The 25,472-nt window shown below is 40.8% G+C and overlaps 1 protein-coding gene across 3 annotated transcripts in view; it reads left to right on the top strand.

Moving 5' to 3' along the window:
- The window catches only part of LOC102201361 (sodium channel protein type 2 subunit alpha-like), a 40,412-nt gene extending 14,946 nt beyond the window's left edge, over window positions 1-25,466 (top strand). For 2 of the 3 annotated variants that reach the window (XM_005744250.1, XM_005744251.1), the window contains exons 8-27: window positions 381-444; window positions 1,222-1,363; window positions 1,716-1,922; window positions 3,153-3,431; window positions 4,017-4,358; window positions 5,122-5,254; window positions 5,348-5,586; window positions 5,699-5,872; window positions 7,584-7,940; window positions 8,373-8,897; window positions 12,156-12,291; window positions 15,953-16,107; window positions 16,371-16,544; window positions 16,933-17,055; window positions 19,022-19,294; window positions 20,452-20,505; window positions 20,672-20,809; window positions 22,572-22,676; window positions 22,769-23,039; window positions 23,143-25,466. In XM_005744250.1, coding sequence (XP_005744307.1) covers window positions 381-444; window positions 1,222-1,363; window positions 1,716-1,922; window positions 3,153-3,431; window positions 4,017-4,358; window positions 5,122-5,254; window positions 5,348-5,586; window positions 5,699-5,872; window positions 7,584-7,940; window positions 8,373-8,897; window positions 12,156-12,291; window positions 15,953-16,107; window positions 16,371-16,544; window positions 16,933-17,055; window positions 19,022-19,294; window positions 20,452-20,505; window positions 20,672-20,809; window positions 22,572-22,676; window positions 22,769-23,039; window positions 23,143-24,335 — 5,084 coding nt within the window. In that variant the 3' untranslated portion in view covers window positions 24,336-25,466. The remainder of the gene's footprint in view (window positions 1-380; window positions 445-1,221; window positions 1,364-1,715; window positions 1,923-3,152; window positions 3,432-4,016; window positions 4,359-5,121; window positions 5,255-5,347; window positions 5,587-5,698; window positions 5,873-7,583; window positions 7,941-8,372; window positions 8,898-12,155; window positions 12,292-15,952; window positions 16,108-16,370; window positions 16,545-16,932; window positions 17,056-19,021; window positions 19,295-20,451; window positions 20,506-20,671; window positions 20,810-22,571; window positions 22,677-22,768; window positions 23,040-23,142) is intronic. The other variant, XM_005744252.1, reaches the window with a different exon arrangement.
- Window positions 25,467-25,472: the final 6 nt, after the last annotated feature.

Below are 25,472 nucleotides of genomic sequence, written 5' to 3'. Positions count from 1 at the left end.
AACACATTAACAAGAGAATTCTGAGTAAAACCAAAGTTACTTTCCCTAGTAACTAGTTACTTTGAAGGTAACGAGTAACTTGAAGTAACTGAGTTACTTTTGAGAGAAGTAACTAGTAATGTAACTAAGTTACTATTTTAAAGTAACTTACCCAACACTGAAGATAACTGATATACTTATTACACAGTTAAATGATGATATGTGCTTACATCATGAAAAACCACCAAACAGATGAGTAGTGTAAGCCATATGCTAAAACTGAAGAAAAACCAACAGGGTGCATATTGGCCTTCTTTTGCCACCATTACTCATATCCATGACGCTCGTGGCGCTTTGATGTTGTTGTGACTGACCAGCCCTCTATCTCCTCTACCCTCTAGGAAATTACTATTACCTCCCTGGCCGTAGGGATGCTCTGCTCTGTGGAAATGGCAGTGGTGCTGGGTAAGACTCAAAATGTTTTATTTATATGGCCAATTAGACTACACCACAAAGCTCAGTATACGTACACAATCAGTTTTGACACTCGCCACTGTGCAGAAGCATTCCAGGAATCTAAACTGCTGCTCTATCCTCGGGTAAACGTGTAAAATCTAAGGTTATATCATGCGTGTCAATGTGCTGTACTTGTGTTAGTAGATTACTTATCCTTTTTTTTCTTCTTCTTCTTTGTGATCTGCTGAGTAACTCTAAGTAGCTCTAAGTAAGGCCAGACTCCCTATTAAAGTCCTTTGAATGCTATCTCTCATATCATGTTAACTACTGCAGTATCTCAGGGGTTTAAAGGCAAATGTTTATATTTGTTTTTGGAAAATTCCTTAGTTATTTTCAATGTCTGTCTCACACTGTGTTCCAGGTCTCAAGTCAGATTGAGCAGGTAGTTTTGTACTTTGTAATTGACTATTGAAGTTGTTTTTATGATGGTAAAGGCTCGTGTATAGCGTAGCATCGGGGGGGGGGGGGGGGGGGTTGAATGGACAGTGATACTCTGTAATATGCAGCAGTGTCATTAAAGTAAATTGTCTCTATCTGTCAGAATGGAAATGTGAATGGACAGAGGTATGGACAGAGGTTTTGTTCTACTATACTTTGCATTGACAGTATGCATTGTGACAATAATAACTAAATTTCAGGGTTCTGATCCCTCAAACTTACTCTTATTACTTCTCTTTTAAAATAATATAAAAGGTACATCTAATCCAAAGTGTTGTTTTCTCAAAGGGTCTGCCCAGAGGGCTTTTCATGTTTGAAAGCAGGTCGCAATCCAGACTACGGCTACACCAGCTTTGACACCTTCAGCTGGGCCTTCCTGTCCTTGTTCCGCCTCATGACCCAAGACTACTGGGAAAACCTCTACCAGCAGGTGGGTAGGCCTCTACAGCAGGGGTCCCCAATCCCAGTCCACGAGGGCTGGTGTCCCTGCAGGTTTTAGATGTGTCCTTGATCCATCACAGCTGATTTAAATGGATAAATTACCTTCTCAACATGTCTTGAAGTTCTCCAGAGGCCTGGTAATGAACTAATCATGTGATTCAGGTGTGTTGACCCAGGGTGAGATCTAAAACCTGCAGGGACACCGGCCCTCGCGGACTGGTATTGGGGTCCCCTGTTCTACAGCATCACTGTGCCTTATTTCTGAGGACTAAAGGATGCATATTGTGCCCGTTTCTTGTTTTCTTGTCTTAAAAATAATCCAGCTGTTTTGGATTTTGCAGACTTTGCGTGCAGCAGGGAAGCCCTACATGATCTTCTTCGTGCTGGTGATCTTTCTGGGGTCTTTTTACCTGGTCAACCTGATCTTGGCTGTGGTGGCCATGGCTTATGACGAGCAAAACCAGGCCACCATCGAGGAGGCCCAGCAGAAAGAGGAGGAGTTCCAGGCTATGCTGGAGCAGCTGAAGAGACAGCAGGAGGAGGCACAGGCAGGACATTCATCTTTTTTCTTTAGAACTGATACTTTAAAGCTAAAGAGAAGAGGTTGCTTGTATAAGTAACCTCCTCTCTTTAGCTATTTAATTATAATGATTATCTGAGACATTTTATTTGACATTTTTTTCATGTGGGCATTTATTGTTAAATAACTGTCCATATTAATTAATGTTGTTTCAAACTGCTGAGGAAAGAGAAGTTTGGGAGCTTTGTTTTTATTTGCCTTTTTGTTAATGAGGCCCAGGCAACTCTGGAGATTTGCTGTTGTGGTTGACTGGAAAATATTAGATGCCAAATTAAATAATGTAGTTGTTCGACTTATAAATGAACACACTTGAAATAAAACGGGTCAAATGGCTTCATTTCTATTGCGTTGATTGGTCTCAGCACTGTCTGCAGCAGATGCATCATAGCTAAGCAGCCAGTGGTACTGAGTTGAGTGGTATCTTCACAGGATGTTGCTGATTAGTTTGCAAACTACACTCTATAATGGCACTGTCATTTTTTCATAGTATGACTCTACCATCAAACATTGACCAATACATTAATTTTCATTTTTAAAAAGTATTTGTTTAACATTCTAATGTGCTTGTTTCTTGCTTCCTTATTATATTAATGTACATGAGTCATTTCATAGCTGCGTTTTCAGCGCTCCTTCAGTGGTTCTGCTCAAGCATTCAGATGTTTTTATTACCCCTCAGCAGTAAAAGGCTGATGGGGTATTTCTGTATCCCTGTCGGACGGGCAGGAGGGCAACACAGACACCCAAACTCAAGAGCTTTCAAAGGGACTTGATACCAAAGATAAATCTACTAGGAGGTTGAGGGGTTGCCATGAGAGACTGTTAAATTCTTATGCTAAAATATAATTATATGTTTTACACTGAAGTGTAGCACATACACATTTCCAAGACATTCCTATCCCAATAACGGTATATCCAATGAAACAGACAATGTGTTTAATTTCAAAAAGACTGTAAACTAAGTATCTAAGCATCCACACAGTTTGTTGTTTTTCTTGAAAAATGTTATAAATGCAAGAATGGTTTGACTGGAAATAAACAAAAGTCAATTTTTAGAAGGTATCAGACGTGTTTGGCTGTTACTGTTTTTGCTGCTGCGCTCAGCTGCCAGGCTACTCTCCTCCGCTTCAGTCTGCCAGAGCCTCTGAGACAGTCGCTGGGTTGCTATGACAACTGTGTTTGTGTTCGGATTGGCTGGCAGGTTGCCGCGGCAGCAGCCACAGAGAGTGGCGAATACAGCGGGAGAGGACGCCCTACCTCCGAGTCCTCCTCAGGGACATCTAAGCTCAGCTCGAAAAGCGCCAAAGAGCGACGCAACAGGCGGAAGAAGAGGAAGCAGAGGGAGGAAGAGGAGGAGAGGGGGTGCCGTGACAAGTTCCACAAATCTGAGTCTGAGGACAGCATCAAGAGGTCCAGCTTCCGTTTCTCTATTGATGCCAACAGGCTTTCTTATGAGAAGAGATGCTCTTCACCCAACCAGGTAAATAAAAAGAGTTCAATAAAATCAAGACAGTGTTGTCTAATATTTATTCAAATCAGTATGCATTTGTGAAGAAGTGATGTAAAATGAACAATCTTGCTTTTTCTTTGCAATGTCAAAGAATCCTTGAAAAATTCCTGAAATAGATACAGATCTGTATCAGCTTTCAAAGGTCATCTCTTGTAAGCTTGGCCAAACCCCACACTGGGTAAGATTTTTAATGAAATTATGTAGAATTGTATGACTAACCATACCAGCAACTAAATGAGCTGCAGACTGTGAACAGATCCATCTCTAATGGGGTAAAAAAACTAAACATTACTTGTTTATTATTGAGGCCTAGAGATGCCAGTAGAGAGAATATATTGAGACAGACTAACTATTTCATCTTTACGCTAAGTTAAGTTAAGCTAACCTCATTAGTGTAAACTCATGTTGGCTGTAGCTCTGGAGGTTACCATTTTCCAGAAGTACACGGGTAGAAAATGCATACGCTTCAGTCAGGTTCAGTTAGATGCTGCATTCTCCTTCATGTCCTCTATAATTACTTTCCTTACTTATCTAACCCCATCTCCGCCCCCCCAGTCTCTTCTCAGTATCCGTGGCTCAATCTTCTCACCTCGGAGGAACAGCCGTGCAAGTCTTTTCAGCTTCCGTGGCCGGGCGCGAGACATGGGCTCCGAGAACGACTTTGCGGATGACGAGCACAGCACCTTTGAGGAGAGCGACAGTCGCCGGGGCTCCTTGTTCTTGCCGCGCCGCCTCGAGCGCCGGTGCAGTGCCGTTAGCCAGACCAGCCTCGGAGCACCTCGGATAATGCTGCCCGCCAATGGCAAGATGCACTGTGCAGTAGACTGCAACGGTGTGGTGTCACTGGTCGGTGGAACTTCTGTAACAACCTCTCCTGTAGGTCTCCTGCTGCCTGAGGTGACTTAACGGTTTCATGGTTTATTTTCCCATTGACTTCCTCCAGTTCATATTCATACCTTTCCCTTTATTTGATTTCCTCATTATTCTGTTGTTGAAAAATAGATATGAGATATCATATTGTCATATTAAATTCTCATTACATTGGTACACATTTCTTGACAAGGTCTGTAGCTGTAAATGATGCAGGATTGTACAACAGTACTTTTAATCTTACAAAACCCAACACTACTGCATGAGAGATCAGATAGAACCAGAAGGAAGGTAACTGGGTACATTTGCTTGAGTACTTCACTGGAGTGGAGATTTAAAATACTTTTACTTGTAGTGTAAGAATTTCTATGTTCTGCTGCTTTCTGCTTTTTCAATGCTTATTTTATACTTTATTTAGCTAAAGATACTTACTAGTTTGCAGATAATTTGCTTTATTATTAACATAAGAAATTTAAGTAATAAGTAATTAAAATCTTCAACAACTGAAACTTTAAAGAGGAAGATGTACATCAGCAGATAGTTGTGATCAATAATACGTATATAGTGCTGTGTATGATTATGACACTTAATCAATATTCTTTAAATATTTTGATTATACAAATTTTGTGCTATTAAGCTACAAAGTAGAAATCTAAGTTGTAATAAGTTCAAAAAAAGAAAAATTGTTTAGCAAAACAGTTCTGGTGCATTAAATGACACCGTGTATTGCAGCGATACTAAAAAGACAGCCTCACAGTGTGTGTTTCTTTTTCTTGTATGTTTTTTATAGGGGACAACTACAGATACTGAGCTTAAGAAACGGCGGTCGGGTTTTCACCAGCCATCTATGGATTATTTAAATGAACCAGGTGGCCGACAGAGAGCCATGAGTGTGGCCAGTATCCTCACCAACACTATGGAAGGTCAGGCCATACACATTTGTAAATCCAGAGAAATAAAACAAACTGCATTCTGAACCCATTAAAACTCATGAAGATGTTTTTATTGTACTCCAGAACTTGAAGAGTCGAGACAAAAATGCCCTCCTTGCTGGTATAGATTTGCCAACACCGGCCTGATCTGGGATTGTTGTCCTGCGTGGCTGAAAATCAAAGAGATTGTCAGCATGGTGGTCATGGATCCATTTGTGGATCTAGCAATCACAATTTGCATAGTCCTCAACACCCTTTTCATGGCCATGGAGCATTACCCCATGACAGAAGAATTTGATAATGTCCTTTCTGTGGGAAACTTGGCAAGTATTCATTGTGTTTCACTTAAACTTGACAAAACCAGAACCATTGTCATTGTGAGTCATCTTTTATAATCCAGATTGATTTAAAACTGCTTTTATTCCCCATTGTTAGGTGTTTACAGGCATCTTCACAGCAGAGATGTGCTTTAAGATTATCGCTCTGGATCCCTACTATTACTTCCAGGAGGGCTGGAACATCTTTGATGGCATTATTGTTAGCCTCAGCCTGATGGAGCTTGGCTTGGCTAACGTTGAAGGGCTGTCTGTACTCAGGTCCTTCAGATTGGTAAGATCACTCACAGATACGCTGGGTTCAGAACGCCTCAGTCTCCAATAACACCAAGATGTTTCAAAAAATTCTCTTTAATAATGAGGGAATGATGTAATAACAGCACATGAAAGGCATCACTGAAAGTTACTTTTGTCTTTGGTGTAAAGTGAGATCTCCCTGTTTCATCCGATTAGCTTTTTGACTTTTGCTAGTTGTAAAGAGAGACAACAAGTAGGTAATGGACTTGACTGACCACTCAGTGGTTTACATTACAAATCACATTCACACATTAACACATCACTTAATTTAATGCACTTTAAGTGCTATGTCTGCCTCACAAATTCCCACTGAAATTTCAAATGACCACTTAGCCTAACATGCTTGTTTTTGGATTGTAGTTTCAGTAGATTATTAAAGTTATTGGAAAAACAGATCTGTTCATGTAATATGTGGCAAAAGACAAGAAGTAATTAGAAGCACAAAAACAACTTGTCTCACTCAAAATGAGGATTGCATATGAAACATGGACATGGCCACCCATTGGTTTGCAGACTTCATATTGAGCTGAGGATTTTCACTAAGAAAGCAGTGGATCTCTCTGAGAAACTGAGGGCACTGCATGTCTCAAGGCCTCAGACACACAGGCTAAGATACTGGTTGGTGACTTCTCATAACCCACGATCACTACAAATGTGCATTCCTAGCCAGTTGGCAAGTCATTGCTGGCTGTCACCAGGTGAAATCTGCTGCAAATAGGGTGTTGCTCACAAGAAGCCAAACCTTCTTGTGAATGCTTTGGCTGCGAGCAGATTGCTGTGGTTGCTCAAGACACTGTCTTAAAATAAAATAAAAATACATGTCATTTTATTCTCCGAGCTGTAGTGAAACTGTAAGTACCATCGTGCAATCTGGAAGTGGAGAACAGTTGGTCCTTACCATTGCTACCAACACATTTCAAGAGATACAACTTTTTCTTTGAAGGCAAATGTGCTCAACTTCAGGTTGGCGTCCCACTTCTCACAGTATCACTATTGCTTGATGGGTAGTTTGCAAAAGTTGCATAGAGATTGGCATTTTCTATAGTGCAATAACCAATACCACTTTTGACCAGTGTCACGCTAGCAACTGCCAGCAGCCTGTAGAAACTACTTGACAGCCATTCACAGAATACATATTTTTACCTAGGGGGTAATCAGGGGTCGCTGACCAGTCACTGACCTGCATTAATGTGGCTCTAGCAACCAGTTTCAGAGAGACTTCTAGCACGCTCCTGCGTAAACATTTGTGACTGGTCAGGGAATACATTTCTCTTGTGACCGGTGGTTGCCAGATGATCAATGATCGGTCTTTAGGGCTGTGTGACTAAACTCAATCAGGAAAATGTGTACAATGAATCACGTGAAAAGTAGATGGTAGTGGTAAATGGACTGGTTCTTATATAGTGCTTTTCTACTCTACCTGAGCACTCAAAGCACTTTACACAACTTGCCACATTCACCCATTCATACAAGAGTCAATGGGCTGCTGGTATTCACTTCTATACAATCTGACTTTCAGAGTAGTCAACCCCTGGTGGCCATCAGAAGACACACACATTTAAACACGTGACTTTCTTTTTTGGACTAAGAAACTAGGCCTGTTGGTGGTCTATAAATAAAACATGTGTCAGTAACTGATAAGATTAAAATCTGAAATATTTTATATATAATTTCTTTTCCTCAAACAGCTGAGAGTCTTCAAACTAGCCAAGTCTTGGCCCACTTTGAACATGCTCATCAAGATCATCGGTAACTCTGTGGGTGCTCTGGGAAATTTGACTCTGGTGCTGGCCATCATCGTGTTCATCTTCGCTGTGGTGGGCATGCAGATGTTTGGCAAAAACTACAAGGAGTGCGTGTGTAAGATTTCAGAGGACTGCATGTTGCCCCGCTGGCACATGCACGATTTCTTCCACTCCTTCCTTATCGTGTTCCGGGTGCTGTGCGGAGAGTGGATTGAGACCATGTGGGACTGCATGGAGGTGGCAGGACAGACTATGTGTCTTATCGTCTTCATGATGGTCATGGTGATTGGAAACCTGGTGGTATGGGCTCAATATTTTCTTTTAAGTTTTTCACCTTTGGACAGCCATTAAGCTACGTACACACTGGAAGCGATCTGCTTGTGGCACATGTTGTTGAATCTAATGAAACTGGTTGCTTGTGGACATTCTATGCTCCAGTTGCGTAGGTGAGCTAACATATTTACTACCAGGTCATATATCAGTTAGCTGTATTCTTCACTCTAATTGGTCTTTGCTTCAGGTGCTCGCTTGTAACTTGAGCAAGTTTCTTTTTAGGAAGTTTATCTCTAAACATCATTCGCTTTCTATGGTATCTAGTCGCCAGGTTGCTGCAAATCATTTCCGGGGTGTACGTAGCTGTAGAGTTTTTATCAAATGTCGACTTCATAGGGCAAAGAGTTAAATCTGTATAAAATAGAGTTTTTATGTTTTCCTCCCATGACTCTTTCCTAGGTTCTAAATCTCTTCCTGGCTCTCCTACTGAGTTCATTCAGTGCCGACAACCTGGCGGCAACCGATGAGGACAGCGAGATGAACAACCTGCAAATTGCTGTGGGCAGGATCCAGCGGGGCATCGCATTTGTCAAAAACGCAGTGCGGCAGTTCCTCCAGAGCTTGTGCTTTGGCAGGGGCGGAAAGGGCTCTGGTCTTGCTGAGGAAAGCAAACCCCTGGATGAACTACACAGCAATGGCAAGGGCAACTGCATTTCCAATCACACAACAGTGGAAATCACCAAAGACCCCAGTGGGGTGTACATGAGGGAGGGCAACGGACGACCAGGAGGGCTGGTGGTTGGGGTCAGTGTAGGACGGGACAGTACGGGAAAATACCCAGTTGAGGACTGTGACTACATGTCATTTATTCATAACCCCAGCCTGACAGTCACGGTGCCTATTGCTGTGGGCGAGTCAGACTTTGAGAACCTAAACACAGAAGATTTCAGTAGCGACTCATCTGACGTGGAGGGCAGCAAAGAGGTAAGATGAAAAATGAAGTGACTGCAGTATGTCAGATTAACAGAAATCTCTTGAATGACACAGCTTTTGTATTTGATTAGCTCCTTTATGTGTAAACTTAACACCCAATAGAAGTCAATCACTATATGAATAAGTCAAGAGATTGCCTTTTGAGAAATTTTCCAGAGACAGTCAAGCAGTTTTAAAATATCACACCTGCTGACTCATTTGTACATGCATCATGCCGTGTTGCTGATGAAATCTGCTCGAGATTTTAGTCAGACCTGCAGCTCTTGGCAGTAGAATAAGATACAACGTTACAAATAATGACTCAAATTTGCATTTTGACCAATGAAACAGTTTAATGTTGACCATATACATAAGGCTATGTGTCTCTGTAATATTTCATGTAGACTTTCTTAATATCTTGTTTTCTTTAGGGGACATGTGTGCCTGTGTGGAGAAAGACTTAATGAAGCAGCCGTATTATTAGAAATGTAGAGATGTTGCTCTATCAGCTTGCGTCCGGACATTAATAAAATGTTTAAACAAAACAAGTTACCTCACCCTTAAGACATGTTTTTCTTTTCTAATTCATTGCCTATTCTAGTAGAGCAGCAGCTACATTTGCTCTTGAGCCTTGCCAGGCTGACAGAGCACTGAGACTGTGCTCCCCGGTGATGTCAACCTGTTACTGTGGGTGTGATGCCAATTATCTGTGATTCAAAACAACCCAGAAGACTATTTACGTCTATGTCCACTATATTATGTCGACGGCACCTCATCATCCATATATGAATCAGGCAATGGTGATCTTTAAACCCTGTATCGAGTAGTTGGTGAGCCATTATATTCATGCAGCAAACGATGCTGTGTTGTCATAATATTTAATGTCATAAACTCAAATTATAGCAAACATCAATTTAAACATTAGGAGCTACACCGGTGAGGGGTTGGTGGATGTTCTTATTGTGTATGCGTTGTGTGAGATGTGTCAACCCACTGTTTTTGCATTGCTGTTAGGAAATGTGTATTTGGGGACAGCTAAAGTCATATTCTCTGAGGATAAGTGGTCCCCTTGTTGTGTGTTGTGGGCTGACCAGTGAAAACAGATTTGAGGTTGTATGTTAGCTTTTGGTGTGTATGACTTACTTTGTTTAACCCCCCGTTTGTTATTGCAGCGGTGTCACAGGCGCTCTCAAGGTTTTCAGTGAGAGGAGAATTGTAAGACCTCTTTATTGTACCATAGCACTAACCATGAGGACTGCCTATGCCATTTACAGACAAACAACACACTTACTTTTTTGTCATACCTTCAATGGATTGCCCATTTTTGTTCTTTGCCTGGTCTGCCCTCCGTTCCCCTACCCCACCCTACCCCTCCTTCTTTGCTTTATCCCCTCCCTTTCCCAAACAGCAGGGCACTCACTGCTGTAACCTCTGAGTCCTTCTGTAACCCCCCCTACCCCACCCGCCCCTTTCATAATTTATCTCTGAGCATCAGGCTGTATTGCAGTTCCAAACCATTAAGAATGAGCAACACCACCTCTTTTTCCATTGATAGATAAACTCATCTAACATGACGTTTGCTTTTGATTTCATTGCTTGGTTTTTGACTTGGTTTTGGGACTTGATTGGCATCAAACACTCCGAGCTTGAGAATGAAGGAAGAGAGGAAGAGGAGAATGAAGAGGAGTAAGGGGGAAAAAGATGGAATGGGGAAATGAATTTTGCTTTAGCTGGACAAAATTCATTTGTCTGGTTCATAGCCCATGCATACATACATGAAAAACCTGTTTTTTGTCTTACTTGAGTAATAGTGGAATGATGAAAGATTCTTAACAGAATTCTTTCCGAGAAGAAAATAAAGAAATGCTGATGTGTAAATGATGACTTTTGCAGGGTGGTAAAACAGGTAACACATGGCTGGTTATACTGAATCAGAGTTATGTAAATGAGGGCAAATGCTTTATATATACATGCTTAAGAAGCCACCTCTGTTGTTGGCGCTTCTGCCCCTGTGTTATCGACTTTTGTTACACTGCAAATATTTCATCACCTGATAATTAAGTCTACCAGTTATTATCCCGATAAAAATATGTTAGGTTAAGACTAAAAGCCTTGTATGTAGTTGACATCCAGAAGAGGTAACATGGGTTTCTTATTAAAGGTGAGAAATAGAGCGGGAGGAAACCACCCTTCCAGAAAACACTTGCAAGCAGCATGCTTCCATCATTCCCATGCCGTATTAGCTGGGTCCCACGGCAATCAGGGCTGCTGCACTGTCAGACCGACATGAGGAAACAACACCATCTCTGCCCAAAGAAAACAGACAGGAAGCCTTGCGTCACCCAAAAAGTCTCACTATATGCAGATGATTTTGTAATGGACATCACTGCATGTGAGGGTTTTAGAAAAGCGTTAGCAGTGTGCATAATTCACGGTAAGGAGGGCAGAGAGAAGGTTGAGGTGGAGGACACAAATCTTAGTCCTGGATGTTTCTGGGTATGTGTGGATGCTAATTCCGGATGTTTTACAAATGGGAACCCAAAAAATACCTGCCAGACCACATGCTGTCTTATAAACAGTGCACAGTACTGGTTTTTGCTGGTAAGCTAATGTGGTTCTCCGTCTACTTCAACACAAACAGAAGGAGCTTGTACACTGCTTTCAAGGAATGGAAATAAATGGTGTTTTCATGTCACTGAGGAAAATTTTCAGCGGCAGTTCTGAGGGTGGATTTTAGGATTGAGGGTGGGAAAAGAATTTCAGATCATAATTTTTAGAAAAGAAATGGGATAAATATCTTTAACAAATTGATTTTCAGTCAGTTTCAGTGGACATGAAAACACTGGAGCACACGTTCTGCTTGGTACTATTTCAGGCTTGGATTGATAATGCACTGGAATACTGCATGAACTATTCCTCGAACTGAGGTCACATCAAACGTACCCACAGTGCATTTCCATAACGCCAACTTCCCCATGCCACGTAATCTGATTTGAGCCATCAGATAAATCTAATTCCTAAGCCTGTAGGTACATTTGATCGATGCTGCATGTGATGATGATGATACAATGACTTTAAAGAGCCCAACTCTGTGAGCTATTACAGTGCCTAGTCCTCACACTATGGTATTCAATCGTGGCACTGGGGTACGTGTGACTGGAGAATCACAATGATAACCAGCTCAGAAGGTTGGCTCCTATAACCAAGGGACTTCAGTGTGATGCATTGTAGTGTGACTTTGTCCTCTCGTGTCCTTCCTCATCCATGCAGAAGCTCGACGTAGAGCCCCAGCCACTGAGCTCATCGGAGGGGAGCACAGTCGATATCCGCCCCCCTGGAGATGGGGTTGATTCAGTGGAGCTGGAACCTGAGGAGTCACTGGACCCAGAAGCCTGCTTTACAGAGGGTAAGTGGGATGCAAGGGTGATAGGCAGGGATGATGATGGAAAGTGGGAAGGTGGACCAGAGCGAGGAAGATGGGGAGACAAAACACTTCCAGAGCACATTTCAAGACTTGGAGTAAATCGCATTAACTGCTTGTGCTTAGCACAGGTCTGTCTGACTAACAACTGAGTGACAGTGAATTCAAATGCTCAGCGGAACAGATAAAAATGTGGTCTGTGGGGTTCTGTTGTTTTGTAATGTAACCTGACATTTTATCTGACATACCTTTAGTACCATTAAAGCTACTTTCAGCAGCTCTGCTGTTCATAAAGGGGTCACTACAGCGGGTAGCTCTGACTATTTAATTTGGGAGATTTGGGAGATATGTCGCGTGGCCTTCCTGAGGGGATTTGTGTCTCCTCCTGGGATCGAGGCAGAGATATTTTGCTTGTTAGGTGTGTAAACCACTACTGGAGCCACCTCCAGTACAATCGTGAATATGCATATAACAGATGTAAGCAATATATTATGACTTGCATTATGAGTGTGCGTAAATCATAGCAGCAGATGAAAGCATAAGACCCCGAATGAATTAACAACAAAGAACAACATATTTTAACGCTATTCTATGTTACTAATATGTCAAATAGAACATTAAGACCCTTTCAGTGAGCAATCATATTTTAACTTTCAGTGGATTTTCAAACAACTGCATGGAAAGATTTTATGAAATGTTGGTGAAAAAAAATAAACTGAACTGAATTCTGTATGCTGCCTGAAAGTTTTGTGGACTCCTTTGATTTTGTTTTTCAATTTTTTTAAGCTTTTGCATTTTCATAAGATAGCATAGAAGAGAGACAGGAAAGCAGAGAGTGTGAGAGTGTGTGGGAGAAGATGTACAGCAAAGGGCCTTGGGTCAGAACCAACCCTGGGCCACTGCATTCAGCCTTGTGGCATCTGGTTGCCTACTCAGGTTGTAAGCTAAACAGGCATGCTTAACATTTGACTTTGATTTTAATCACTCCACTTTAATAGTTTGCAGTGAAGCATGGTCACAGATTTAGAGCAGTAAGCTTGGTTGGTTTATCAGTTTTTGCGTAAAAAAATGATTGAAATCAATAATTAATGACATTAGGACATTTCTGGATGTTTGGATATTTATTTCAGTCACTTTAAGGTTATTTACAAAATAAAACCCCTCAAACAAAAAAAAGCTGACTGATTTCTTGTGGGTAATTTTGTTAACACATTCAGTTGGATCAAAAAGGGATTACATCAAAGCTCTTCTTTGGTCCCAACTACTAAACAGCATCTTCTAAGTTCGCTGTTGCCATCTGCATACATATAAATTCCCATTCACTACTTACATTCAGAATCGAGCCAGAACATCATAGGTCTGAAATAGATTTCCCAAAATTCCTCTACAAATAGTGATGTAGTTGCTACAGGATAGCGATTGCTGTTAAACTGTGAGGTGACATAAGTGCAACCTTGCTTTTTGAGAATGACACAAATATTAGTTTTCACAAAGTTTGCTGCTAAACTGCTTTTAGATCTTTGTCTCAGTTGTTTCTGTGATGTACTGAAATATAATTACAAGAACTTCATACGTTTCAAAGTCTTTTATCGACAATTACATGACAAATGCAAAGAGTCAGTACTTGCAGTGTTGGCCCTTCTTTTTCAGGACCTCTGCAATTCGACTGGGCATGCTCTCAATCAACTTCTGGGCCAAATCCTGACTGATAGCAACCCATTCTTTCATAATCACTTCTTGGAGTTTGTCAGAATTAGTGGGTTTTTGTTTGTCCACCCGCTTCTTGAGAATTGACCACAAGTTCTCAATGGGATTAAGATCTGGGGAGTTTCCAGGCCATGGACCCAAAATTTCAACGTTTTGTTCCCCGAGCCACTTAGTTATCACTTTTGCCTTATGGTACGGTGCTCCATCGTGCTGGAAAATGCATTGTTCTTCACCAAACTGTTGTTGCATTGTTGGAAGAAGTTGCTGTTGGAGGGTGTTTTGGTACCATTCTTTATTTATGGCTGTGTTTTTGGGCATAATTGTGAGTGAGCCCACTCCCTTGGATGAGAAGCAACCCCACACATGAATGGTCTCAGGATGCTTTACTGTTGGCATGACACAAGACTGATGGTAGCACTCACCCTTTCTTCTCCGGACAAGCCTTTTTCCAGATGCCCCAAACAATCGGAGAGAGGCTTCATCTGAGAATATGACTTTGCCCCAGTCCTCAGCAGTCCATTCACCATACTTTCTGCATAAGATCAATCTCTCCCTGATATTTTTTTTGGAGAGAAGTGGCTTCTTTGCTGCCCTTCTTGACACCAGGCCATCTTCCAACAGTCTTCGCCTCACTGTGTGTGCAGATGCACTCACACCTGCCTGCTGCCATTCCTGAGCAAGCTCTGCACTGGTGGCACTCCGATCCTGCAGCTGAATCCTCTTTAGGAGATGATCCTGGCGCTTGCTGGACTTTCTTGGATGCGCTGAAGCCTTCTTAACAAGAATTGAACCTCTTTCCCTGAAGTTCTCGATGATCCTATAAATTGTTGATTTAGGTGCAATCTTAGTAGCCACAATATCCTTGCCTGTGAAGCCGTTTTTATGCAACGCAATGATGGCTGCACGTGTTTCTTTGCAGGTCACCATGGTTAACAATGGAAGAACAATGATTTCAAGCATCACCCTCCTTTTAACATGTCAAGTCTGCCATTCTAACCCAATCAGCCTGGCATAATGATCTCCAGCCTTGTGCTCATCAACATTCTCACCTGAGTTAACAAGACGATTACTGAAATGATCACAGCAGGTCCTTTAATGACAGCAATGAAATGCAGTGGAAAGGTTTTTTTTGGGATTAAGTTAAATTTCATGGCAAAGAAGGACTATGCAATTCATCTGATCACTCTTCATAACATTCTGGAGTATATGCAAATTGCTATTATACAAACTTAAACAGCAACTTTTCCAATTTCCAATATTTGTGTCATTCTCAAAACTTTTGGCTACGACTGTACAACCAGTTGACAACTATTTGAGTTGGATGGACTACTCCAACGACTTACTGTGCCAATAATATGGACTTATTGGCACAAACTGACTCCAATCTGTGTGAAAGTGAATCCAGTCGGTCCGAGTCAGACCTAAATGTTTGGAAACTGGTTGCCTCTCACCAGCTAATCTGAGCAACAGCTTTGCAATCAAAGTAGCACCCAGAAATGCAACACAATACAAATACAACAGAATACAACACCCTCAACCCCTGGGCAACCATTTGGTCACCACAACTTATTGCAGTCAATCACAGAATATGAAAATTCTTCAATAAAAACAGTGTGTGGGGGGAGGGTCGACCCTGATCACAATGAAACTTCAAGAAGTCATGAACAGGACAGAAGCAGTGTTATGTGAAATAACAACAAAAGGCTCAATTATTGTAACAGCAGTGAAAAATCAGTTTATTCTGGGATTTTGTTGGCTAAAATGTTAGCAACAACCTTTACCGTATTAAGGCATGCAGTTCGTATTCATATAACTTATCTGGATAACAGAAAGCAGTCCCGCAATATGTCATCCAGTGGGGCCGTGTTTATGTGTTGATTCACCATGGAGTTTTGATACCTGGGTTTCATTTCTCATTCTGTTTTCTCTGTGCCTGCAGGCTGTGTGCGCAGGTTCCAGTGCTGCCAGATCAGTGAGGAGGGAGACAAGTTTAAGAGCTGGTGGACACTCAGGAAAACCTGCTTTATCATAGTAGAGCATAACTGGTTTGAATCCTTCATCATATTCATGATTCTGCTGAGCAGTGGAGCACTGGTGAGTGGGTGTTAGACATCTTGATAAACACTGCTGGGGTCTGTCTTATGAACAGAGTTTGTTCTTCACTGCACTCGTTTGGCTTGCTTTTATATACTTTCTGTTTTTATTTCACAGTCTGAAAGCACCACATTTAGGACAGCTTCAGTTCTCTAAGCAGTTACTGTACCTGTTAACATTCTGAATAGATCTTTGATGAATCCCTTATTTCACACTTCACTATTTCTATCTAAAGTTTCTATAAAATATTCCATGCTGCACAGGCTTTTGAGGACATTTACATCGAGCAGCGGCGGACCATCAAAACCGTGCTAGAGTACGCAGACAAAGTGTTCACTTACATCTTCATCCTTGAAATGCTGTTAAAGTGGGTGGCATATGGCTTTGTCAAGTACTTCACCAATGCCTGGTGCTGGCTGGACTTCTTAATTGTAGACGTAAGTATATTCAGTGTTCGCTCTTATTAAAATTAAGCCTCCAATCTGGTGTACAATGAGACGATAGAACCAGAAAGCACCTTAACAGCATATGGACTGGTAACTGGAACAGACCGCTACCATGGCCCACACCAAGACTTAAGTTAGCAAAGTCAGCTGAATCTTCTTCCCTCCATTCTTTGTGATAACATAAGCCAGCTCATTAAACATTTGACAAGAAAGAAAATTAACTTTAATAACAGCCATGCTGACATAATTGTAGTTAACTTATTGTTCTGTCATTTCTTTACTTGAAGTTGTTTTTCTAACACTCATTATAGCACAGAGCAAGTGAAATCCTTTCATTTTTCACCCTTCACCCTGCTTATCTGATATTATCTCCTCTCAGGTGTCCTTGGTCAGCCTGGTAGCAAATGCTCTGGGCTACTCTGAGCTTAGTGCCATCAAATCTCTGAGGACACTGCGAGCTCTACGGCCCCTGAGGGCCTTGTCTCGGTTTGAGGGCATGAGGGTAAGAACAGCAGGAATACTGTTTGTGGGCAAGTTGAAAAAAAAAGAATTAAGATCAATCCTCACACCAACCAATTACATCTTCCATATGCTTCAAAATGTCTAGGTTTCAGATATTCAGTTAAATTGTAAAATATGATGGAATTCAGTTTTACTTTTATCTGTTTATGTACCAATAGTTAAGGGAAAAAAATACCACTCTCTTGTTAGTTAGTACAGTCGACGCCTTGAGCACCTGCAAATTGTTAAAAACACACATTTCTGACATGCATATAAATCCCTATTTTTATAGTTTAAACCCTAAATATGCCCGAAATATGTGAGAGAGCTACGGGCAGTAAAATGTTACGATTCTGGAATACTGGACTGCCCGAGATGAATAATGCTCTTGGATTGGCTACTTTCAAACTTTCTATCACTTAGTACAGGGGTATGTCACGACCCCAAGCTGAGCTTTCCTCTATGATTGCTTCGTGTTGTTTCTACTAACAAGACTAAGAAGTCTCTACTTTTTAAAGAAAATTTAGTGTATTCTGGCTTGATTTGTCTGAGAACCTAAAAATATATAAATAACTAACTGCAACCTGAGTGCTGGCTGTGTCATGCAAAGATGATGACCTGCTCTAAATTTTAAAAAGCAACCTGAGATCGAACCACCAACTTTCTGATTAGTAGATGACCTGTTCTATTCAATTCAATTTTCACTTCTAATTTATTCATACAGCGCTAAATCACAGCAACACTTGCCTCAAGGTGCATTATATTGTCGGGTAGACCCTTACAATAATGCATACAGACAAAAACCCAACAATCATATGACCCCCTATGAGCAAGCACTTTGGCGACAGTGGGATGGAAAAACTTCCCTTTTACAGGAAGCTCTACCTCCTGAACTATAGCCACCAGGTTCTGAGCATGTGCTCACTGATTAATGACTTGTCAGATCATTAGTCAATGAGCACCCAGTTTCATTCCACATATAATCCTCCATTAAGAAAAACAGTATGACCAAGACTTATAAAGACTTTTGGTAGCGATATCATTGCTATCATCTAACTCTGGGCAATGTAACGTAAATAGGTTTATTTTGCAAACGGTATGTAAAAATGCTCATTTGAACTTTCAGCCTACGTCTTTATTTTCCTTAGAAAGGTGAATTCTTATGACATTCTTTTTGTTCTCTGTATCGCTGAAGCTGTATAGACATTCTCAGTGTTTTTGTTAGATATGCTTTTAGATATGCTGAAGGGAAAATGCCCCCGTATTTTTTTTACTTTCGTGTTTCAATATTTTAATGTTACTTGATAAATCTTTTTACAGAGATATTGTAAGAAGGTTTTAGCTTTTTAAGGGGCCTGTCTGTAAGACTGCATGCTTTTAAAACTTCTGTAAATGTATCATTTCCTTACAGTTGGACACTGTAATTGTTCTCTCTGCATGACTTTCTTCACATTGTGTTAATGGATTGCTGTATATAGCTGTTCTCAGGCATTGTTTTTCTGGCATTGCTTGCGTGGTGCCTTTGACCTGTAATTTTTTTCTTTGTTGTGTGTCTTTTTTTCATTTACAGTCAAACAAAATGTTGTGACTTCATCCCGCCTCTCTAAGGTTTTTTTCTGTTTTGCTTTTTTACCTTTCAAATGGTAGCCTTTTCACCTATCCACCTTCTTCTTTCCAACTGTCATGTTGTTAAGTAGATATGTATGGTGTTAAGAGCTTTATGTGTGCAGATATTGTTTATTAATCACAGCTCTGAGTAACACAGCTTCACTGTTAACTTTTGATTCAGTCTTGGTATTTGTTCTGAAAGCATAAACTTTTTGGCTCAATCCAGTCAGTTGACCACATGTGCTTCTGACAGCTAAGTGATAAGATAATTGTAATGGCCAGTTATCCTTCTTTAGCACAGACTTTGATTTGAGAAAACGGTGAGTTCTGAGTCAGACTGTGTGTTTCGACATCCCTAGGTTGTGGTGAATGCATTGCTGGGAGCCATCCCCTCCATCATGAACGTGCTGCTGGTCTGCCTCATATTTTGGCTCATCTTCAGCATCATGGGTGTCAACCTGTTTGCGGGCAAGTACTACTACTGCGTCAATGCCACCACGGATGAGCCCTTCCCTAGCGAAGTCGTCAACAACAAGTCTGACTGCCTGAGCTTGAATGACAGTGCCCGCTGGAAGAATGTTAAAATCAACTTTGACAATGTGGGAGCCGGCTATCTGGCTCTGTTGCAAGTGGTGAGTTTAGATTGCAATTGGCATTAAGAAGAAAAGAGCAGAAATCTCAAAGTATACATATGTATTTGGAATCATTTATGCCGAAACTGTCTGACTTCTACAATTCTGTTTTGTGATTTGAGTCTGTCTTTAGCTTTAATCTTGCAGTTGGCGCCATCCATCCGTAAACTATATCCACTTATTCGTATAGATTGGGAGATTTTACTCTGGTCAAATTGAGGGAAAAAAAACAAGCAGGAAAAGAAAAACATGTAAACTCAAACACAAAGCCACCATCTGACCAGCACACTTCAACACAGAACCATTTGGGGTTAGGTGAGAGGTTTGACAGGACCACTTAGTCAAAAGGTCATTTTGACGTTTGATGGTCATTTTTGGATTAGGTCATTTGTATTTGGTGGCATGTCTCAATTTGATGACCTACACACACAGTTCAAAATCCTAAAGCAAAGAAAGCACACAGCCGGTCCTTCCATGTATAAAGAGAGAAGGACTGAAGAATCTGTAGCCCTATATTGCCATTATGAGAGTATAATGAAAAATAATTGTGCTAACCTTGTAGTTCCATTCCTTGGACTTATTAGTCTGCTTGCCTATCGATTCCACTTATCAGTTCCACTTGCACTACAGTCAGCTGATTTCAGTCTGTGTGCCAGAAGAGGAAAACAGTGGCGCAGTCTACAGCATGGTTATAAACGTTACTTTTACTTTTATTACATAAAAGGACAAGTGTGCAAACTTCAACATGTACAAGCAGTCAGGCTGCTGAAACTGTTTAGAGGCAGAAGCTGTTTGCTGTCATGCAAACATGTTCATGTTTCTAAAGTAGAATTACTGTGGCATCACTATAAAATCTCTTTGTGCTGGTTTTCATCTTTGCCACTGCACTTAGGTGCCACTTGAGCTCCGGTACCAAGCAGAGTGAGCACAGGGGCCACTAGAAGATGCCGAACCCTAAGGCCATCCTCATGAAGTCTATTTTTGATTTTTTCTACTGGAGGTTGCTTTGTGGTCATTTTGTAGGGTTTTGGCAGTGCTCAAAAGAGCACCTACAAGTCCTGACGATGGGTTAAGGACTTCTACAGTCTTGTCTAGCTCTCATAGAGAAACTGCCCATCTCCTGCTAAAATACTGTTTCTTCTGTTACCTGCTTTTAGGCAACATTTAAGGGTTGGATGGACATCATGTATGCAGCTGTGGACTCTCGGGATGTAAGTAGATGTTTAACAGAGTTGTAGGTTTGCTTCCACATAGTGAAAAGTCCTTGCTTTTATATTTTAATATAATCTATGTTTTAATATTTTCATCATATCTTTGTATATTACATTTTTATGGTAGCTGGTATAACTTTAAATTTGCTCTTTTTTACTTTTCTAGTTGGAAGAACAGCCTAAATATGAAGTAAACTTGTACATGTACCTCTACTTTGTCATCTTCATCATCTTTGGCTCCTTCTTCACACTCAACCTTTTCATTGGTGTCATTATCGACAACTTCAATCAGCAGAAGAAAAAGATAAGTTACATCTTCATTTAAAAGTTATATTGACTAATAGTTTCTGTCAGCTAATGTAAACCGACATATTTTATAGGCTTCTTTCAGTTTGGGCATTTTAAGTTATATTATTTGTAAAGTATTACCTTTATTTATTGTATTTTTTTGGCTAGGTCTTAACACAGCAAAGGATTCTCATTATAGAGTTCAATTTAAGAGAGTTACCATTTTTATTCTAATGACTTTTTAGGATTCCTAATTGCGGTGAGCTAGCTAATTTGTGTTGTCAATCTGCAGTGAAATCGTCACACTGTTTCACACCAGAGACAATTCCTTCTAGTTTTCCTCTCCAGTTTATTAATTACAAGCAGATTTTGGACATGTAGCTCCTCTGTCTTTGCGTAAATGTAAAACTATAGTTTGCTCAAAACACCAAAAATGTGTTTAGTATGAAATCACTTTTTAAATCACTTTAAGAGGTGGATAACATTTTTTTAAGTAAAAAATGGGGATGTATTTGCAGATTTGTCAAATTTGATAGATGCATACAGCTGTGTTATGTTGTCTAGATATTATACATCTAGACGTGGCTGTGCAAAAATAAAATGATGGATTATTTATTTGGTTTCTGGATTTATTAAATGTCTCGTGTTACAGCAGCAATGAAATTCAGACTTGTTAAATATGTTGTTGTTGAGTTAACTGCAAGCTTCCACCTTTGTTCTGTGTCTCATTTTTGTTGAGTAAATGTTATAAATGCTAATGTGGGGTTTATTTGTGGACCAAATTATATGGGCTACATTTTCAATTAAGGCAGATATGGAGATTTCTTAGATAACTCGCTTATACATCCCTGCAGTAATATTTCTTAGAAAACACAAAATCGTGAATAAAATATAATAGAAGAGCGTGTCTCTCTTGAGCCACAATGCCACCTATTTTTATTAATGTTGACACAAATAGCTTTGGTAGTGCATTACAGTGACGCTTCTTTTGAAATTGGAACACCAGTAGGAAGCAGTCCTGTGCCACACTGTGCAGAGAGCACACGCAGCCTGGGTACAAAGCAGGGAAAATATAGCTAAGGTAGACCCAGGGCTGTGTTAAAGAAAGCAGTGAGCTACAAAATAATGGTCATCTAAAGCTGCTTTTGTATGCACGAGCAGTGTTGTAGCACATGCAGTGTGGAAATGTACCCTCCATTGAGCCATGCAGACTAACAAGTAGAATCGACAACACCCGGGAGATTTATGATGGAGAGGACGGGGAGGGGATGGGTCTACATTGACAGTTTCTGCATGATGGCCGGTCTGATTTGACTGACTGAGACATGTTATCGGCTGGTGTGGTACAGTGGCTCCAAAGCATCACACAGATGGTTGTTCCATGCTGACACCAGCCACCCCCTGAGATATGTATGCAATCAGTGAGCAGCAATGAGAGTGGGATGTGTATAGTGTGTATGATTCCGAGAGGGAAATTTATATCTTTCCCTCTCGGAATCATGTAGTAGTAATTTTTTGGCTGAAATTTAAAGCCTTTAGGAAAGAGTAAAATGATGTACAAAATGTAACAGCAAATGGAATCGCAACAATAAACAAGGAAATATATAAATATAATATAATCATCAAACAAAACACAAATGAGCTAAATTTCCAAAATAATAACAACTAGAATGCTGATTTTAAAAAATCTGAAAATTAAAACCAGATTCATTTTGGGTTTTTGTTTTGTTTTGTTTTTTCAAAGTATGTGGTTATAACCAAGTTTTTGCTCTCTTTACTTGGGAGGTCAGGACATCTTCATGACTGAAGAACAGAAGAAATACTACAACGCCATGAAGAAGCTGGGGTCCAAGAAGCCGCAGAAACCTATACCTCGACCAACAGTGAGACTCGGACTCCTAGGTCTTTCTAATCAACTCCAAGCAGAGTGAAATGACTCATTTGTTTTCATTCCTTGTCTCTCTTTTTTTTTCAGAATGCGTTTCAAGGCTGTGTCTTTGACTTCATCACAAAGCAGGCCTTTGACATCGTGATCATGATCCTCATCTGCCTTAACATGGTGACCATGATGGTAGAGACGGATGACCAGACGAAAGAGATGGACCATATCCTGTACTGGATTAATCTGGTCTTTATTGTGCTCTTCACTGGGGAGTGTGTGCTCAAGATGATTTCACTGCGTCACTATTACTTCACCATTGGCTGGAATATTTTTGACTTTGTGGTGGTGATCCTTTCGATTGTAGGTAAGGAGATGTCCTAAAGTTCTTTTCATTTGATGGTGTTTAAAAAAATATAAAAAGTATATCAACACAAAAAAATCCAATGGGGCTTCTTTTTCCTTTGCAGGCATGTTTTTATCTGAAGTTATCGAGAAGTACTTTGTGTCCCCGACACTGTTCCGAGTGATACGATTGGCCAGGATAGGCCGAATCCTCCGCCTTATCAAAGGTGCCAAGGGCATCCGGACGCTTCTCTTTGCCTTGATGATGTCACTCCCTGCCCTGTTCAACATTGGCCTCCTCCTCTTTCTTGTTATGTTTATCTATGCCATTTTTGGCATGTCCAACTTTGCTTATGTCAAGCGGGAGGCAGGAATCGATGACATGTTCAATTTCGAGACCTTTGGGAACAGTATGATCTGTTTGTTTCAGATTACCACCTCAGCTGGGTGGGATGGCCTGCTGGCACCCATACTTAACAAGAGGGACCCTGACTGTGAGAGCCAGCTGGAGCACCCAGGCAACTCCTACAAAGGCAATTGTGGCAATCCATCAGTAGGCATCTTCTTCTTTGTCAGCTACATCATCATCTGCTTTCTCATTGTGGTCAACATGTACATTGCTGTGATCCTGGAAAACTTTAGCGTGGCCACTGAGGAGAGTGCCGAGCCACTGAGCGAGGATGACTTTGAGATGTTCTATGAAGTGTGGGAACGCTTTGATCCTGATGCCACGCAGTTTGTGGCGTACAGCAAACTCTCTGACTTTGCAGATGCTCTAGATCCACCTCTACGCATACCCAAGCCTAATATGATTCAGCTCATCTCCATGGACCTGCCCATGGTGAGTGGTGAGCGCATCCACTGCCTCGATATTCTGTTTGCCTTCACTAAAAGAGTTTTGGGTGAAGGCGGTGAAATGGACATGTTGCGCGGACAGATGGAGGACCGCTTTATGGCCTCCAACCCCTCTAAGGTGTCTTACGAGCCCATCACCACCACGTTGCGCCGCAAACAGGAGGAAATGTCTGCTATAATCATCCAGAGAGCCTTCCGGCGCTACATGATCCGCCTGGCCATGAAGAAGGCCTCAGCCCTCTACAAGGAGCAGTTGAAAGAGGGCATGCATGACCCTGACAAGGATGTGATGGTCATCAGCAAGTTCAATGAGAACTCCACGTCAGAGAAAATGGACATGACCCCCTCCACAGCCTCCCCGCCATCATATAACAGTGTGACAAAGTCAGATAAGGACAAATACGAAAAAGAAAATAGGGAAAGAGAAAATAAAGCAAAAGACTTGAAAGACAGAAAGAAATAGACTTCTTAAAAAGGAACAACAACAAAAAAAGAATGCATCAGAGACATGAGGGAACTTTGTTTAAAGCTTATATATATAGGGGATATATAGATTCACATTTGTGTTGATTGTTCCAACATGAGGAGTCTGTGCCATGTAGGCATGGAATGGGAATGTGGTTATGTCAATATATGGGGAATACGAAAACAAACTGTCCAGCAGACACTGCCAGAGTTTGAGTGGGAAACAGAACAGCCTCTCTGCAAAACGCTTGTGATTCTCCTATTGGTTGTTGTTACTGACACACTTGAGTGTACTGTTAAGTTTTCTGTAGCTAGTGCTGCTGCTACTACTATAAATCCAGTGTCTTGAATTTAACAATCGCTGTATCACTTAACAATTGCTCCACATTCTTCTGTGAATTTTCCTTTCCAGTTTCCAGTTTCGTTTTTTTAATGCGAAAGAATGTTTTCTACATTGTTTTGTTTCATTATCGTGAGAATGTGTCCACTGCTTTCACTGTTGTAAAATCACCAAGGGCAGACTAAGTCAATGCTGGAAAATACAACAACCACCTGAAACTCGTACAATGCAGGGTCAATGCCAGAATGCTCTTGGTTCATACAGTATACAAAGCTGAAATAACGAACACGCCACTAAAGTGCAATGAACATTGCATTTACTGATGTACCATCACTGATTGTTGAAATCTGTATTGTTCCTATTTCAGTAGAAATTACAAGTCTCCAAATACAGAGAAGCTGAATGTATGCAAGCAAAGGAATGAGACGCATTAAAGGAAACTTGTTCCTTGGGAAATACTCTTGATTGCTCTTTTATAGAGAGTTTGATGACAAAATTGCTACCACTCCCATTTCCATCTATTTAGTATAAAGCTAGAGCCAAGGGATTGTTAGCTGAACTGAGCATGAAGGCCAGACTCGGGCTAAAAGTGTCAAACATCTAGATTTTTTGTTTGAGAATGTATGTATATATAAAATTGAGGTAATTTTAGCATACTAATAAAATAGCAGCAGAAGCCTTACACAAATTCACGTATGGAATTGATAAAGTCTTTGTTAGTAAATTTAACTATAGTCCCATCAAGCCAGAGCACAGTCACTGCAAAAAGGTTCCAGATGATGATGTATACACCAT

This window comes from Pundamilia nyererei, unplaced genomic scaffold (genome assembly GCF_000239375.1).
Source record: "Pundamilia nyererei isolate P.nyererei 1_Seehausen unplaced genomic scaffold, PunNye1.0 scaffold00141, whole genome shotgun sequence".
Taxonomy (NCBI): domain Eukaryota; kingdom Metazoa; phylum Chordata; class Actinopteri; order Cichliformes; family Cichlidae; genus Pundamilia; species Pundamilia nyererei.
This window is presented reverse-complemented; position numbering and strand designations above follow the sequence as displayed.